The sequence below is a fragment of the Sturnira hondurensis genome, unplaced genomic scaffold (assembly GCF_014824575.4).
Source record: "Sturnira hondurensis isolate 20B ecotype Veracruz unplaced genomic scaffold, ASM1482457v3 Scaffold0001344, whole genome shotgun sequence".
NCBI lineage: Eukaryota > Metazoa > Chordata > Mammalia > Chiroptera > Phyllostomidae > Sturnira > Sturnira hondurensis.
Genome location: NW_028073975.1, coordinates 104556 through 118324, shown reverse-complemented (window position 1 = coordinate 118324; position 13769 = coordinate 104556). Strand labels below are relative to the sequence as shown.

General features: G+C 51.4%; 1 protein-coding gene across 1 annotated transcript; it reads right to left on the bottom strand.

Annotated features, from left to right (window-relative positions):
* Positions 1 to 1072: 1072 nt before the first annotated feature.
* On the bottom strand, positions 1073 to 5023 carry APLNR (apelin receptor). Its single transcript, XM_037027791.1, has one exon. The coding sequence runs from the start codon at positions 4546 to 4548 to the stop codon at positions 3394 to 3396; it is 1155 nt and encodes a 384-aa protein (XP_036883686.1). The 5' UTR covers positions 4549 to 5023; the 3' UTR covers positions 1073 to 3393.
* Positions 5024 to 13769: the final 8746 nt, after the last annotated feature.

Below are 13769 nucleotides of genomic sequence, written 5' to 3'. Positions count from 1 at the left end.
CTCTTCCATGAACTGGCTGTGTAACCTTGGTTGAGGGACCTAACTAACTCTCCAAACTCCAATGTCCTTTTCAGCAAAATGAGATGAAAATGCCCCTCTCAGAGGGTTGCAAGGATTAAGTGAGATAGTGCTTGGAAAATGCTGGCACAGTGGTAAAACACAGGAAATGTGAACACTCATGTTCCCGTCTGTTTTACCATAATGGTGTGTCATTTGCAAATGTTTTTAGTACCAGAGGTCTTTGTGGAAGAGACGTAGAGACATCTCTCATCGGAATATTCCCCCCTGAGGATCATTCCAGCCCTGTCCTCCCCCAGATCCATGACCATCCAGAGCCCGGCTTCCCCTGCCTCTGACTCTAGTCTTTTGTACCTGCATTAATTTAGAATCTATGTAGATGGAGAACTCTCCAAACGTGGCCTCCCTGCAAAGTCATGTGAGCAGGTTTTACTAATTATAAACCTTTGGAGTGAATCCAGGAGACTCAGGTTCATTGGTCTGGGTGACACTGAAGATGAGTATTTTCAAACCATCCAGAGTGACTCTTGGAGAACAGGCAGTGGAACTTCTGGTCTAAACTGAATAGATGCTCTAGTGATAATGAACGAATGAATGAATGAATGAATGAGTGAATGGTTAATAGAGGATGATAAATGAATAAAGAAATGAATGGGCAAATAAAAGGTCAGCCTCCATGGGAAGAAATGTTAATATTTTCCCCTAGACCTCCAGACTCCAAAATGTGGAAGATACGCTTCCACATTTGTTCTAGGCTTTTCTGAGCACAAAAACGTAGCGTATCTGCTCCCCAGCCCCCTGTTTGCTTTGTCTTCTTCCTGATCTCATTCCACAGCCTTTGCTTCCCTGGGGTCTACTTTCTCCATCTTCTCCCTGCCTCCCCACACCCTTTCCAGTTTCCCACTTTAGTCCTTTCAGCTTCCACGTCCCCTCTTGCTCCTTCTCAGCCAGGCTCACTCCACCTCCCACTGTCAACACCTCCCACTGTTTGTAAACTGGCGTTCCTCTCAGCAGCCCAAGACACTTGTGTGAGAAGAGTCTGTGAACACAATAGTTACACAAAACAGATTTATTTGATGAACCGCAGTGACCAACAGGGCCAGAAAATAGCACAGACATTCCGAAGAAGGGGTGGGGTAGGGGTTGAGGGACGGGCTCAGCAGGCAGATTCCTCCACCCTCTGCCCAGGACCACTGCTGAGTTCCAGGCAGGAGGTCGCTGCAGGTCCCCAGGAGGGCCTCAGAGGGGTACCCTCTTCCCTTGTAGAAACTTCTTTCACCCTTGACTGAATGCTTCGAGGACAGCCCTGGGCCAAGAGAGAGAGTCTGTGGGAGATTCTGGGTTGCGATGGGAGACTACTAAGTTGAATCTCTCCATTCTCCGTCTCCTCCTTCCTCTGCTCCCAGAGCTGGCTCCATCCCAACAATGGCCAAGATGTCCATTTACACCAAGCTGGGCTCTTCCTGCCTCCATGATTTATGTCTTGTCCTCCAAGTCCAGAATCTTCTAAACAAAACTCGGAACATACACACCCTGCTCCCAGCTCACAAAGGCCCCACCATCAATTTCACCCCCAAGGTTTCTCTGGGTGTGTGGACATCTGCTGTCAGCCCTGTGTGGCTGTTCCAGTCATTGTTCCCAGCCCCCTAGCAGAGCCCCCTTCCCAGCTCCCCCAGGGAGAAGGCAAGGGGTCCCATCATCAAGGTGAGGTGAGAAAAAAACCACAGAGCTCTTTATCCCATGACAAGTTGGTACCTGCCCCTCTTAGGAAGAGGTCACAGACCTTGAAAACAGGAAAGGTGCTGAAGGAAACCATGAACTCAAAGCAAGGTAAGAAGGCCTGGGGAAGGGGCCAAGGGAAGCTCCTCACATGGAAGTAGGGAAAGCGTGAGGACCCAGTGCATAGGACTACAGTATATCCCCAAGCCTCAGTTGCCAGCTGCTTTGGGGAAAGATGTCCCTACAGGGAGCCAGGAACAAACACAACACAGACGTCTCTCTTAAAGCACGGACCAGCCGTCACAGCCCCCATATCCAGTGGGGGTGGGCTCACGTTTATTCAATATTGCCTCACTATGTCCCTTCTTCCCTCAAAGAAAAATGGAGATGTATGTTTTGTGGGGAAGGGAGGTTCATCCAAGTGACAAGTGACATAAGCACACTGCTCTCATGCTATGCTCATCCAGCTTACATATATATATATACATATATACATACAAGAGTCTCTACCGCAGACTAAGTGACTCTTGGCACTGAGGAGCACCAGTGCCCATGAAAAGTGTCCTGGGGAGTTGGATGGGGTGAGGTCAGCTCAGCTCCGGAGGAGGTTGGAGGGGCCAGGATTTGGAGAGTGAGGCCAAGCAGCGTAGAGACCAAATGCTGACTCCCCTTTTCCTCCACTTTCCCTTCCCAACCCCCTACTCACAGGAGGAATCCTGGGAGCCGGTTGCTTGTCAACCCCAGTGACTTCCAGTTCCCAAAGAGAAAAGGGGTGGATGACAGGGTCCCAGGAAAACTAGAGAAAACACATCTAGATGGCACCATGGGTGGGCTGCAGGAAAGGAGCTCCCCACCCCAACCCCAGGTGCCTGAAATCACAGCACTCTGATCCTATTTGGAGGAAAGTTCTGGAGCTCCCGTCTGCAGACGGGAGTACTAACTCTTCACTGACACCCAGCCCACCCCCACCCCAGCTTGCTTCCTTGGCTTCCTCAGAGAACAGGATAAAGGGTTTGAACAGGGGCAGTGTTTACAAGCTTCAGGATTCTTAACCCTTGGGAGTCCCTCCCAACAAGGAGGTAAAAAAAATGAAGAAGAAGTGATGGTGGGGGGTGGGAGGCTGATGAGTAATGGGAGAGGGGGTGGGAGCCAGAGGCAAGGATTCAGAGAGAAAGAATGCAGACATAGAGGGGAAAACAGCAGGAGGACAAGGGTAGAGAAAACTCAACAGAAAGGAGGGAGGAAAAAAGAGCTGAAGATCCAAGAAAGAAGGAAGGAAGCGAAGAAACCAAATTTTATTGAGACATAGGCACATTTCATTTTAGTGCCGGTATGACGTCCCCCATTTTACACCAGTGGAGAAAGTGAAGCTCAGAGAAGTCAAGAGGCTGGTGCAAAGTCTCACAGATGCCGACTGGTGGAGCCTGGGTCTGCAGGGCTCCGTGTCGGTCCAACACACGGCAAACCTCTGCCCAAAACTGAAGGAGAAAGGAGCACAGGAGGGAGGCAGGAGGCAGGGAGCTAGGAAAGGAGTCGAGTGCAAGAGAGAAAGTGCCCTCATGCTACCTGACTTTCGGAGAGCAAGGGCAAGGGCAAGGGCTAGGGCGGGGGGCGGTGGGGGGACAGAGGGCACCAGGCTTCTCTGGGATCCCAGCCCTAGTCAACCACGAGGGTCTCTTGGCTGTAGGGGATGGATTTTTCCTGGGTCTGCTCTCCACCCTTCCCAGTGTTGGAGCCAGGGCCCTGGCTGTGCCCCGAGGAGTAGCTGGCCGACTTCTCCCCACTGCTGCTGTGGGAGGCACTCCCACACCTGCTGTGGCCCCAGCAGAGCATGGAGGTGCAGGCCTGGCGGAAGCGGGGGTCAAAGAAGGCGTAGAGGAAGGGGTTGAGGCAGCTGTTGACATAGCTGATGCAGGTGCAGTAGGGGAAGACGTTCATGAGAAAGAGGTCGAAGCCACAGGGCCAGTGCAGGAGGCTGCCCAGCATGTAGAGCGTCTTCACCAGGTGATAGGGCATCCAGCACAGGGCGAAGGTCACCACCAGCACCACAATGATGCTGAGCAGCCGGCGTCGCTTCCGGAGGCCCTCAATGCGCTCCTTGCGGAAGTGGCCTGCGATGGTTTGCGCGATGAAGAAGTAGCATGTCAGCATGATGGTGAAGGGCACCACAAAGCCCAGGGCCGTGGACGAGACCCCTAGGCCCACCTCCCAGGCCCACTCGGAGCTGGAGGTGGCCACCATGGAGTAGTCCATGTAACACTGCATCTTGGTGACGTTGTCCAGGTTGGGAAGCACAGTGGGGGCTGTGGCGCGGAACACCATGACCGGCATGGCCAAGAGGGCAGCCAGCACCCACAGGACCGCCGTGGCCACGGCCCCACTGACCCGCAGCCTCAGGCGAGCATTGGCCACGGGTCTCACGATGGCCAGGTAGCGATCAAAGCTGAGGCCAGTGAGGCAGAAGACGCTGGCGTACATGTTGACAAAGATGAGATAGCTGCTGAGCTTACAGGCAAAGGTACCGAAGGGCCAGTCGTAGTCCCGGTGGGTGTAGGTGGCCCACAGCGGCAGGGTCACCACGAAAGTCAGATCAGCTACTGCCAGGCTGGAGATGAAGATGTCGGCAGAGCGCCTCTTCTCGCGGCTGCTTCGAAATACGGTCCAGAGCACCAGGCCATTGCCCGTGGTGCCCAGGAGAAAGACCAGCATGTAGATGGCAGGGATGAGGGCCCCTGAGGACTTCCAGTCTGTGTACTCACACTCGGACTGGTTGTCTGCCCCATAGTCGTCAAATTCAACACCTTCCTCCATGCTGGGGGACAAAGAGAAGACAGGCAGGAGGTCCCCGGGGGGGAACCAGCTCCAAGGCTGTGTCACCAACTCAGCAAGCAAGCACCCAGGGCTTCAGCCTGACTGAGCCTTGGAGAGCAGGCAAGAAGAGCTGAAGGTGTCCAGAGCCCTTCCCAGCAGCGGGAGGAGCTGCCGCGGATTCTTGGGACCCTGGAGGATGCCTGCTCCTGCAGACTTCCCTCCACCCTCTCCTGCCTCGCCCCAGCTTCAGCTGGGACACTTCCTGCGCCCCCCTGAGTCTCTGTCTCCTCCTTGACTCACTCCCTCCTCCCACCTCCAAACCAACCCCTCACTTGTGAGTCTTAAGATCTTTAAGTTACAGCCCACTTTTTTTTTCTCCTTCTTGTCACTGGGCAAGTGGACCAAATTGACCCCTGCTGTGCTGGGCAGAATGTTATCCGTGGCTTGCAGCCAGCTCAGCTCCTGGTCCCGCCTCCCTCCCTCTGGTTTCCTCTGGCCTTTGCAGCGCCCCCTCCCTAGTCTTCTCCTCCCTCCTGTTCTCACCCCCTCCCATCTTCTCAAAATGGGGCAAATTATGCACATTGCAATTTAGCCTGAGCTGGAGCCAGGGCAGGTTGGGGACTAGGAGGGTGAAATTTCCAAGGATGGTCTGAGCATCTGGCAAGCCTTCCTGGCAGGCAGTCTTGCCTTTTGAGTCCGTCCCACCCTCCCTCCACTCCCGTCCTTTTAGCTCCCACCCAGACCAGACTTCATTCTCCTTTGCCCTTCAGGTCCGACCCTCTTTCCGGGAACTTTTATATTTTACAGATGCAGTGATAGGGGAATTTCTCTAGAGTTCATAGGCTGATGGCAGACCGCAGTTTGCATATGGTATAATAAGTTTCAGAGAGTCAGGACAGAGTCATGGGATGAAAACAAACCCAGGGAAAAGGATCTCTAATCAAGTCATCAAATCTGTGGAGAAACTGAGACCTAACAAGGTAAATGTCTTGCCCAACGTCACAGGATGAATTTTGATCTGGTGTTATTGTTTGCTTTTCTTCTTCTCCAAGCACTGAACAGTGCCCAGCATGTCGTTGGTAATCACTAAGTGGTTGTTGAGTGAATAAGTGGATGGATGAATTAGGCAGGGAATAAAAAGAGGAGGAAGTACTGTGCAATGAGAATAAGGATGCATTTCTGCCTCGGGTCTGTATGCCCTGCATGGACCAGGAGATTTCTGTAAGGCCATGTGGGGACAGAAAGTTACCACTAGAGGAGGAAGCAGAGAAAGGGGCAGCTGCTGAGTAGAAGCCATGGAGTCATCCTCCAGAAACTCATCTCACCCTGTCTGCCCACTTCTCTGGGACCTCTGGGCAGGCAGGAGGGAGGGGTGCAAAAGGCAAAGTGAAAAATACCCACCCCAAGAGTGGAGGAGGCCATTTAAATGTGGGCAGAAGTGGGATGACAGGAGATGAGTCTTGCCCACAACCAAAGCAATCGTCTTAGAAAACCAGAATCTGTTGTCTCAGAGGAGGTTTGGTCAGCAACTCTTCTGCAGATGCCTTAAAGCAGGGACACCCAAACTTAAATACCCACAAGGCCAAAGCTAAGAATGTACACAGGTAAAATGGCCAGTTTGAGACAATAGGGAGTGGTGGAGCCTGCAACAAACCAGAACAAGCACACTCGATCCAAAAGGAGGCCTCCTCCGCTCCGTCTCTGGTTGCCCGCATTTTCATGCCTTCCAGTTTTTCAACATAACTTCAAATTCTGGATTTTATGAAAAATTTCCTGATGTTTAAATTTGACAAATTAAATTCCTTTTTAGTAGGGAATTTAATCTTTTTAAAAAGATAGGGCAGGATAAGAAAAACATGTCCTCGGGCCCCCAGTTGGTGCTGTTTGAACCGGAGTTTGCCAAGAATAGAAGGTGGGAGAGAAACGGGGAGCATAGACCAGGAGGAAGAAACATAAAATGCAAAGATAGTAAAATGAAAATAAACATGGCCAAAGCCTTCGGGTGCAATGGGAGATGCAGGAAGAGGCTGGAGAGAAAGATAAGGAAGATCCTGAGGGTCTTGGATGACATTTACCTAAGGCAATGTGCAAAAGAGAACACCTTGATATTTGTCCTGAGGATTACCTATAGAGCCCCCACTACATGCTAGGCATTCTTCTAGCACATTTTCTATTTTGTATGTACTTATCTCCTTTAATTGGCAAGGCAGCCTTAGGAAGTAGGTACTCTCATTTTCCAAATGAGGAAACTCAGAGACAGGAAGGCAGAATCAAGGTCAAGGTCAAGGTCACCCGACTAGTAATTGCCAGAATCAGAACCTGAACCAAGGCTATCCTGAGTTCACGGACTAAACCACTATGTTCCCAAAGGAAAAACTCCAACCCTTTTTAAATTGAGGCATTTGTCATCTGTTGAGCATTATAGAAATGTACAACGGCGCTAGGATGCATGGAATTTACTTTGAAATAAGCTCTCTCGGGGAAAATTTAAAATAGATTGACTAAAATATTTTAGAGAGACTCCCCACTCTTGATTGAACAGGGCATAAGAACCCTGCCAGGGAACAGTCTGTACTAAACCCTCAGGGTTAGTTAAGCAATGTAGTTTGATGCAGAAACAGCCCCGGTGTCCAGCCGGTCCCAAAGAGGAGACTCCTGGCTGCCTGCTGCCAGCTGGACAGTTAACAGGACCCTAGAATCTTAGCAGTCTGAAAAATGATGGTTGGGACACCCAATAGGAACCAAGCTGGGGCTTTCTGGCTCTCATAGTGCCAAGGGTCCAAACCGCCTGGGACTGGCTTGTTCCTGCATGTTTGTCTAATAGCAGCCTGTGTGCACAGCAGAATGATTGATGGTCATAATCTGACAGCAAACTTGGGTGGCAATAGTTAACCTTCAACCATGTCAGACTTCTTCAAACTTGACCTATCAAAAGGGACATTAGCGTAGTGCAGGAATGTGTTTGGCTCAAGTCGGCTCACAGATGATACTCCTGTTATAAATAAAATGACTGCTCGGGACATTCCAAAAAAAGGCCAGGTTCAAGACCTCCGGTGAATCCAAACTTCTCTGCTCTCCCAGAAAGATGCAGGTACCCCTGTCCTTGGCAACTGGGAACATAGAGGGAGGGGTGCAAGTGAGCTGGGAGTGCCCTGAAATCAGGTCCCTGTCCCTGGCTGTTCCCACTTGGATCCTGAGCCAGATAGAGATCCCATGGGAGAAGAAATGCATCCATCACTTTAATCCTCTGGCCTCAGGCTTTCTGCCTCACAGGAGGTTAGTAGCAGTTAATCTCACCATAGGGATCAGGCTGGTTGAAATGAGGGCCCAAGGCTGAGAGGACGCCACTGACTGGGGCCAGAGGAGGTGGAGTGCTGATAAGACCTGGCCTCCAGCCAAGAGCCAGCTGGAACCAGATGGGCTGAGTGCCACCAGCAATGGCAAAAATGAGCCCAATCAGCTCTCCTCAGGGCTTACCCAGCCTGACACCCAACACAGAAGATGAAGGTTTAAGGACCAGTAGCTGGAGGCAGACCTTGCCCCCAAGGCTCAGAAGGCAGCCCTCACCAGAGAGAGAGTTCCTGGGTAGAACATGTTTTTCATTCCTGTCCAGCTCCCATTTGGTGCCTGGTAAATTATAGCCATAAAAACGCTATCAGGAAAGGGATCGAAAGGGCTGGTCTGCACCCCAGGGCTTCTCTCCTTCATTAACAAGGGCAACTTTTTGCTAAATTGATCCAGAATAATCTACCCTGAGCCATCTGGCAAACCAGCAGCTAAGGCAGGACTATTGGCCAGCGTCCCTGGGCTGCTCTGCCCTGGAGAGGACTAGTGGGTTTCCCAGGGGACTTCTTAGGGACTGTGATGAGCCAGAGATGAACAGCTCCAGGGGAACAGAGCCTCAGGCTGGCCCCTTTGAGGAGAGCCAAGCCTGCTGGGGGGACCTCTGGAATCAACAGCTCTCACCACCCCACCCCAGGTTGGTTCCTGGCATAGAGAGCAGAAGCTAGCCTGGCCCTCTGAGCCCATGGCTGTGTGGCTGTGACCCATGTGTGCAGGGCTGGTGTGTGCCATGGGTCACCTGTGAGCATACAGGACATGTGTGTGCATGGGGCTTTGGGTGCAGTATTTACATAGCCAGTGTGTGGTGCGGTCAGGGATCTGGATAAACATCCCCCTGGGAAGACAGGAAAGTGTGGCTAATTGGATCTCTCTAAGGGCTCAGGATGAGGGGGAACACAGGAACCTCGCCAGGGCTTGCTGCTAGCTCTGGGTGGAGGACATCAAAGTGGAAGCTGCCTTTCTCTGCCCCTTGCTGACTTCTCACCTCCTCCCTCCCAGCTCCCAGCTCCAGCCCCCTCACTTCACAGATCTACTTTGAACTCCAGAGCTTCAGAACTCACCCAGGACAACAGGCCCCTTTTCTCCCTTCCCAAGAGGCAGCAGCAGCTGTGTCCCTAACAGCTGGTGGTGTTATCACAGGGAGAGGGGAGGGGAGGACCCAGGAGCAGGGGGAACAGGAGGGCTGCCCAGCCCACTCTGGGATTCCACTCCCCTCTCTGCCACCCTAACCCTGCCCCACCCCAGACTCACACACACAAGTACTGCTTTTGCCGCTTATCTGACCAAAAACAAATGGCCATCTGCTTTCTGGAAATTAAAGCAGACCCCCCTTCTCCAGGCCATTTGGTGCTGCTCTGAACTCCCGGCCATCCTCCCACTTGCCTGGACCTCCCCTGGCTCGGGAGACGCAAACGCAGGAAAACGCACTGGCCTGGGAATCAGGAAACACACACATTCCAGTTCCATCTCGGCTACTAATGCATTCACTGAGCAAATGTTTATTCAGCAGCTACTATGGGAGAGACCCTATTGGAGGCAGTGGGCGCACATGGAATTCACCGAATTCCATGATCAGTGAATTCACATTTTCACTGATCTAGACTGATCTGCACTGATTCAGTCCCTGATCTGCACGTCTGATCTAGAGCAGGGAAGAGACAAAAGGGTAAAGGCAGGGAGCTCAGTGACAGAAAGTTAAACTGGATAATGACACGTACGATCAATGGAGAGGGGGCGCTTGCAGAGAGAGTGAGTGGCTGGCATTCTAGCGTCGCCGTGTCACCCCAACAGGTCCCTCTCTGAGCCTCAGCTTCCCTCTCTGTACACAAGGACACTGGCAGCGGGGCCAGCTTTGCGTGACTGGGGGAATCGTGGCCGTGGCTCCCCGGAGGAAGAAGTTGGAGAAGTGGATTTCTTACTGAAAAGAAGGGAGGCAAACTGACTCTCTCAGGGATGGGCTGAGGTCCGGGATGCGCAGGGTCGGGTCAGGTCTGTTCTCCCTGCACGACATCAAGCTGCACCTAATGGGCTGTTTGTCAGACTGTGAACGACAGTCTGGAATCCCTTCTCACCCCCTCACCCACCATACGTCACCCCCCTTACTTAGCACAGCCTCTTATGCACAACAGATCTTTAGTAAATACGTGGGGATCATTTGGCTGCAGGCAGCAGGACCAGCATTTCTGAAACCTAGGAAGCAGTCAGCGCTTTCTTTAGAATCTTCTGGATGGGGGCTAGTTTCCTATGACTTAGAATAGGCAAGGTTCCTAAGATTCACTGAGGCCACTGACTCCTAAGCTGAGGTCAGATATTAAGCGGGGACAGGAGGTAGCCTGGGCCACCATCCGCACTTCCTAAAACCTTTCAGAAAAGGCACATTCCCCCTGCCCTTTACTGTGCTCTCTAAATGTCAAGTGCCCGCCTGGAGCCTGGATTTGCAGCTTTATCTTCCAGCTTGGATTTTCACACCTGGATGTGGTTGCTCCATGCTGCTCAGGATGCCTTTGATAAATCAAAACTGAGATGGGTTCATTATTATTTAATAAATGGAGTGGGCTAGAGAAAGAGAATCATTGCAAAGTGACAGCCCATTGGTGAGGAAAGGGCAGGAAAGCAAGCAGCTTCATTCCATAAACTTGGCTTTACTGGACAGTAAGGCCCAAGGAGGAAAAGGGAATTTACCCAGGTGTCCCCAATCCATCAAGCACCCTCTCCCCTGCACCATTCTGTCTCCCTGTCCCATCCCCAGAGATCAATCCAATAGAAGCCTTTCTCCTTGGAGCTCACTGGCCTTTGTTAGGACGGAAGGAGCAGCTTGGGCAGGAGACAGCCAGGACAGGAAACCCAGCAGAAGCCGGAAGGAGGTCAGGAAGAAGAGGACGGGACCCTGGCCCAGCTCACACCCAGCCCTACCAGGCTTCAAGAGAGCAACGCAGTGTTTCCAAAAATATTTACAGTGAGTCTTTACAGTGCGTCTAAATTAATGAGGTACTCCATCAGCCCTGACAATGGGAGGATGTGGGGCCGGGCCCTCCAGGGGAGAAGACCAACGCAATCGGCCCTGAGGCCACGCCAGGGCTGCAGGAGCTGGGGAAGGCCAGGGTGCACCACTGAGGAAGGAAGCCAAGCCCCTCACCTGGGGCCAAAACAGGCAGTGGAGACACACTGCCCCGTCCAGGCTGCCTGGAGCACACCCTCTCCTGGAATGAGAACGTATCCTAGTCCCTCATAACTATAAAGAGCATTGTCAAGCTGCCTCCCTACCTCAACCCAGCACAGTAATTTCCTCTATTGTTCCTCAGACTGAGGGCCACTCAGGGGTCTCTTGAATGCCTCTGTTGACCAGACACTCACTTCTGAGCCTAACAGCCCATTTCCCTTCCAACTGAGGGCATCACTGCTCATTCAACAGTGTGACCTTCCGTAGAGCAGCGTGGTTCAGAGCACACAGCTGCCACTCACAAGTCATGCTACCATGGTGAGGAGCCTGATCACTTCAAGTCTCAGTTTTCTCATCTGTAAAGTGGGAGTTGTTATAGTATCTATCTTATGGGGTTTGTAGGATGATTCAACAGGACAGTAGAGGTGAAGCTCCCAACATTGAAGGGATGTCACCCAGGCAGAAAGACAGTGGCAAAGGTGAAGGGATGCAAGAGAAAGAGCTTGAAATATCTGGGGGCTAACAGGGGATGAGGCTGGAAAAGTCAGCCACCACTTTGTTGCCATTGAAGTGACACTGGACTCGGCCATAAGAAAAGATGAAACACTGCCATTTGAGGCAACATAGATGGATCTTGACAGTGTGATGCTGAGTGGAGTCAGACGGAAAAGTCAAGAACCATATGATTTCACCCAACAGTGAGCCATAAAACTAAAAGCAGCAAATGAACAAAAAGACAAACAAATACACATAGACAACAGTCTGGTGGTTACCAGAGGGAAGGAAGGTGAGGGGATAGTAAAGGGTAAAGGGAGTCAGACATATGGCGATGGAAGCAGATTTTACTTTGGATGGTGGGCACACAATGCAATATACAGTCGATGTTTCATAGAATTGTACCTTTGAAACCTATGGGATCTTATTAACGAATGTCATCCCAATAAATTTAATAAAATAAATACATTTTATGTATTTATTTTATTGTATTTTCCCATTAACATATCAGAGAATCTTCACAAAAGAAAATTGCTAGTAATGAGTGTGGTGTGGGCTCAGGTAGAAAAGAAATCTCATGTTTTGAAGACTCTACACAGAAGAGAAATCCTATAGAACCCATGTGATAATAAGAACGTCAAAGCTGTAAGTTACAGACTTGCAGAAAAGATACCTACTACAAATGTGACAAGTGTGGGGTGGGTAGAGACCTCCAGTCAAGATGGCAGCATAGGAAAACATGGCTCTCCTCCTCGAACAACCACATCAGGATTCCAACTAAATTATAGAACAACCATCACTCAAAACCATCAGAAATCGAGATGATGGAAGTCCAACAACTACAGAATCAAAAAATCCACATCCATTCAGACTTGTAGGAGGGGTGGGGACATGGAACAGGTTGGTCCCACATGGACGGGATGGTGCATAAAAATTGGGGAGGGATATCTCTAGAGCAAGGAGTCCCAGCCCTGCACCAGGTCCCGCAGCCCAGGATATAAGTGCCAGGGGGTTAAGTCCCCATAACTTCTGGCTGCAAAAACCAGTAGGAATTGAGTCAGTGGAAGAAACTTCTGGAGTCCCAAGCAGTTACTCCTAAAGAACCTACACACAAACTCAGACTCACTCCCTCTGAGCTCCAGCACTGGGGTAGCAGCTGGAAAGTCACCAGTGGCATGCAGGGAGTAGCAGCAGTGGCTGGCATCAAGGCAAGAGCTGGGGGACAGCTTCCTTCCAGACAGAAAGGCAAGAAGAGCCCCAGAGCCCACAGGCAGGTGCCATATCTGAGACTCCATTGACCTGGTAAACAGTTTGACCCACCCTGGATCCCCGGATGCTCCACCCCACCCAACTTACAGCTGTTAACAGAAGCTTTTCCATATGAATGATTAGTATTGGCTCGAGCTTCACAACTTCCTCAATTCTTTCAAACAAGCAACAGCTGGCCCCAGNCTGGCATCAAGGCAAGAGCTGGGGGACAGCTTCCTTCCAGACAGAAAGGCAAGAAGAGCCACAGAGCCCACAGGCAGGTGCCATATCTGAGACTCCATCGGCCTGGTAAACAGTTTGACCCACCCTGGATCCCCGGATGCTCCACCCCACCCAACTTACAGCTGTTAACAGAAGCTTTTCCATATGAATGATTAGTATTGGCTCGAGCTTCACAACTTCCTCAATTCTTTCAAACAAGCAACAGCTGGCCCCAGTGAGCCCCCAGAATCTCACCACTGCCTCTTGCTAAGTGGCTCCAGGCCTGGCACTAGAAGCAACCAGCCTAGATTCACAGCTTGGATTCACCTGGGAATCTCCAAGCCCAGCACAAGTAGCAACCATCTCAGATTGCTTTATAGCTCAGACAAGGTGGCCCCAGGCAAAACAAAGGTGGGGGTTGACCTTGGCCCGCACCCCCAGGAAAACCCAGGGCCAGTGTACCCAGTGAACAGCTACAGACCACATTGGAGCACCACCGCCCTGCCCCTGCACAGCTGATCCTCCACAGAGGGCAGAGGTGGGTGGTGAATGGTCACAGCCAAACCTTGCAGCTCACTGGCCTGGGTAAATCCCACCCATTGATCTGCCAACAGAAATCAAGACTCATCTACAAGAGGAGGGTGTACTCAGCCCACATGAAGGATGCGCCTCGAGTACCCACCTTGAATGATAAGGGAGGCTGTGCCACAGGACACCTACTACATTAGGCCACACGACCAAGACACGGAGTCAT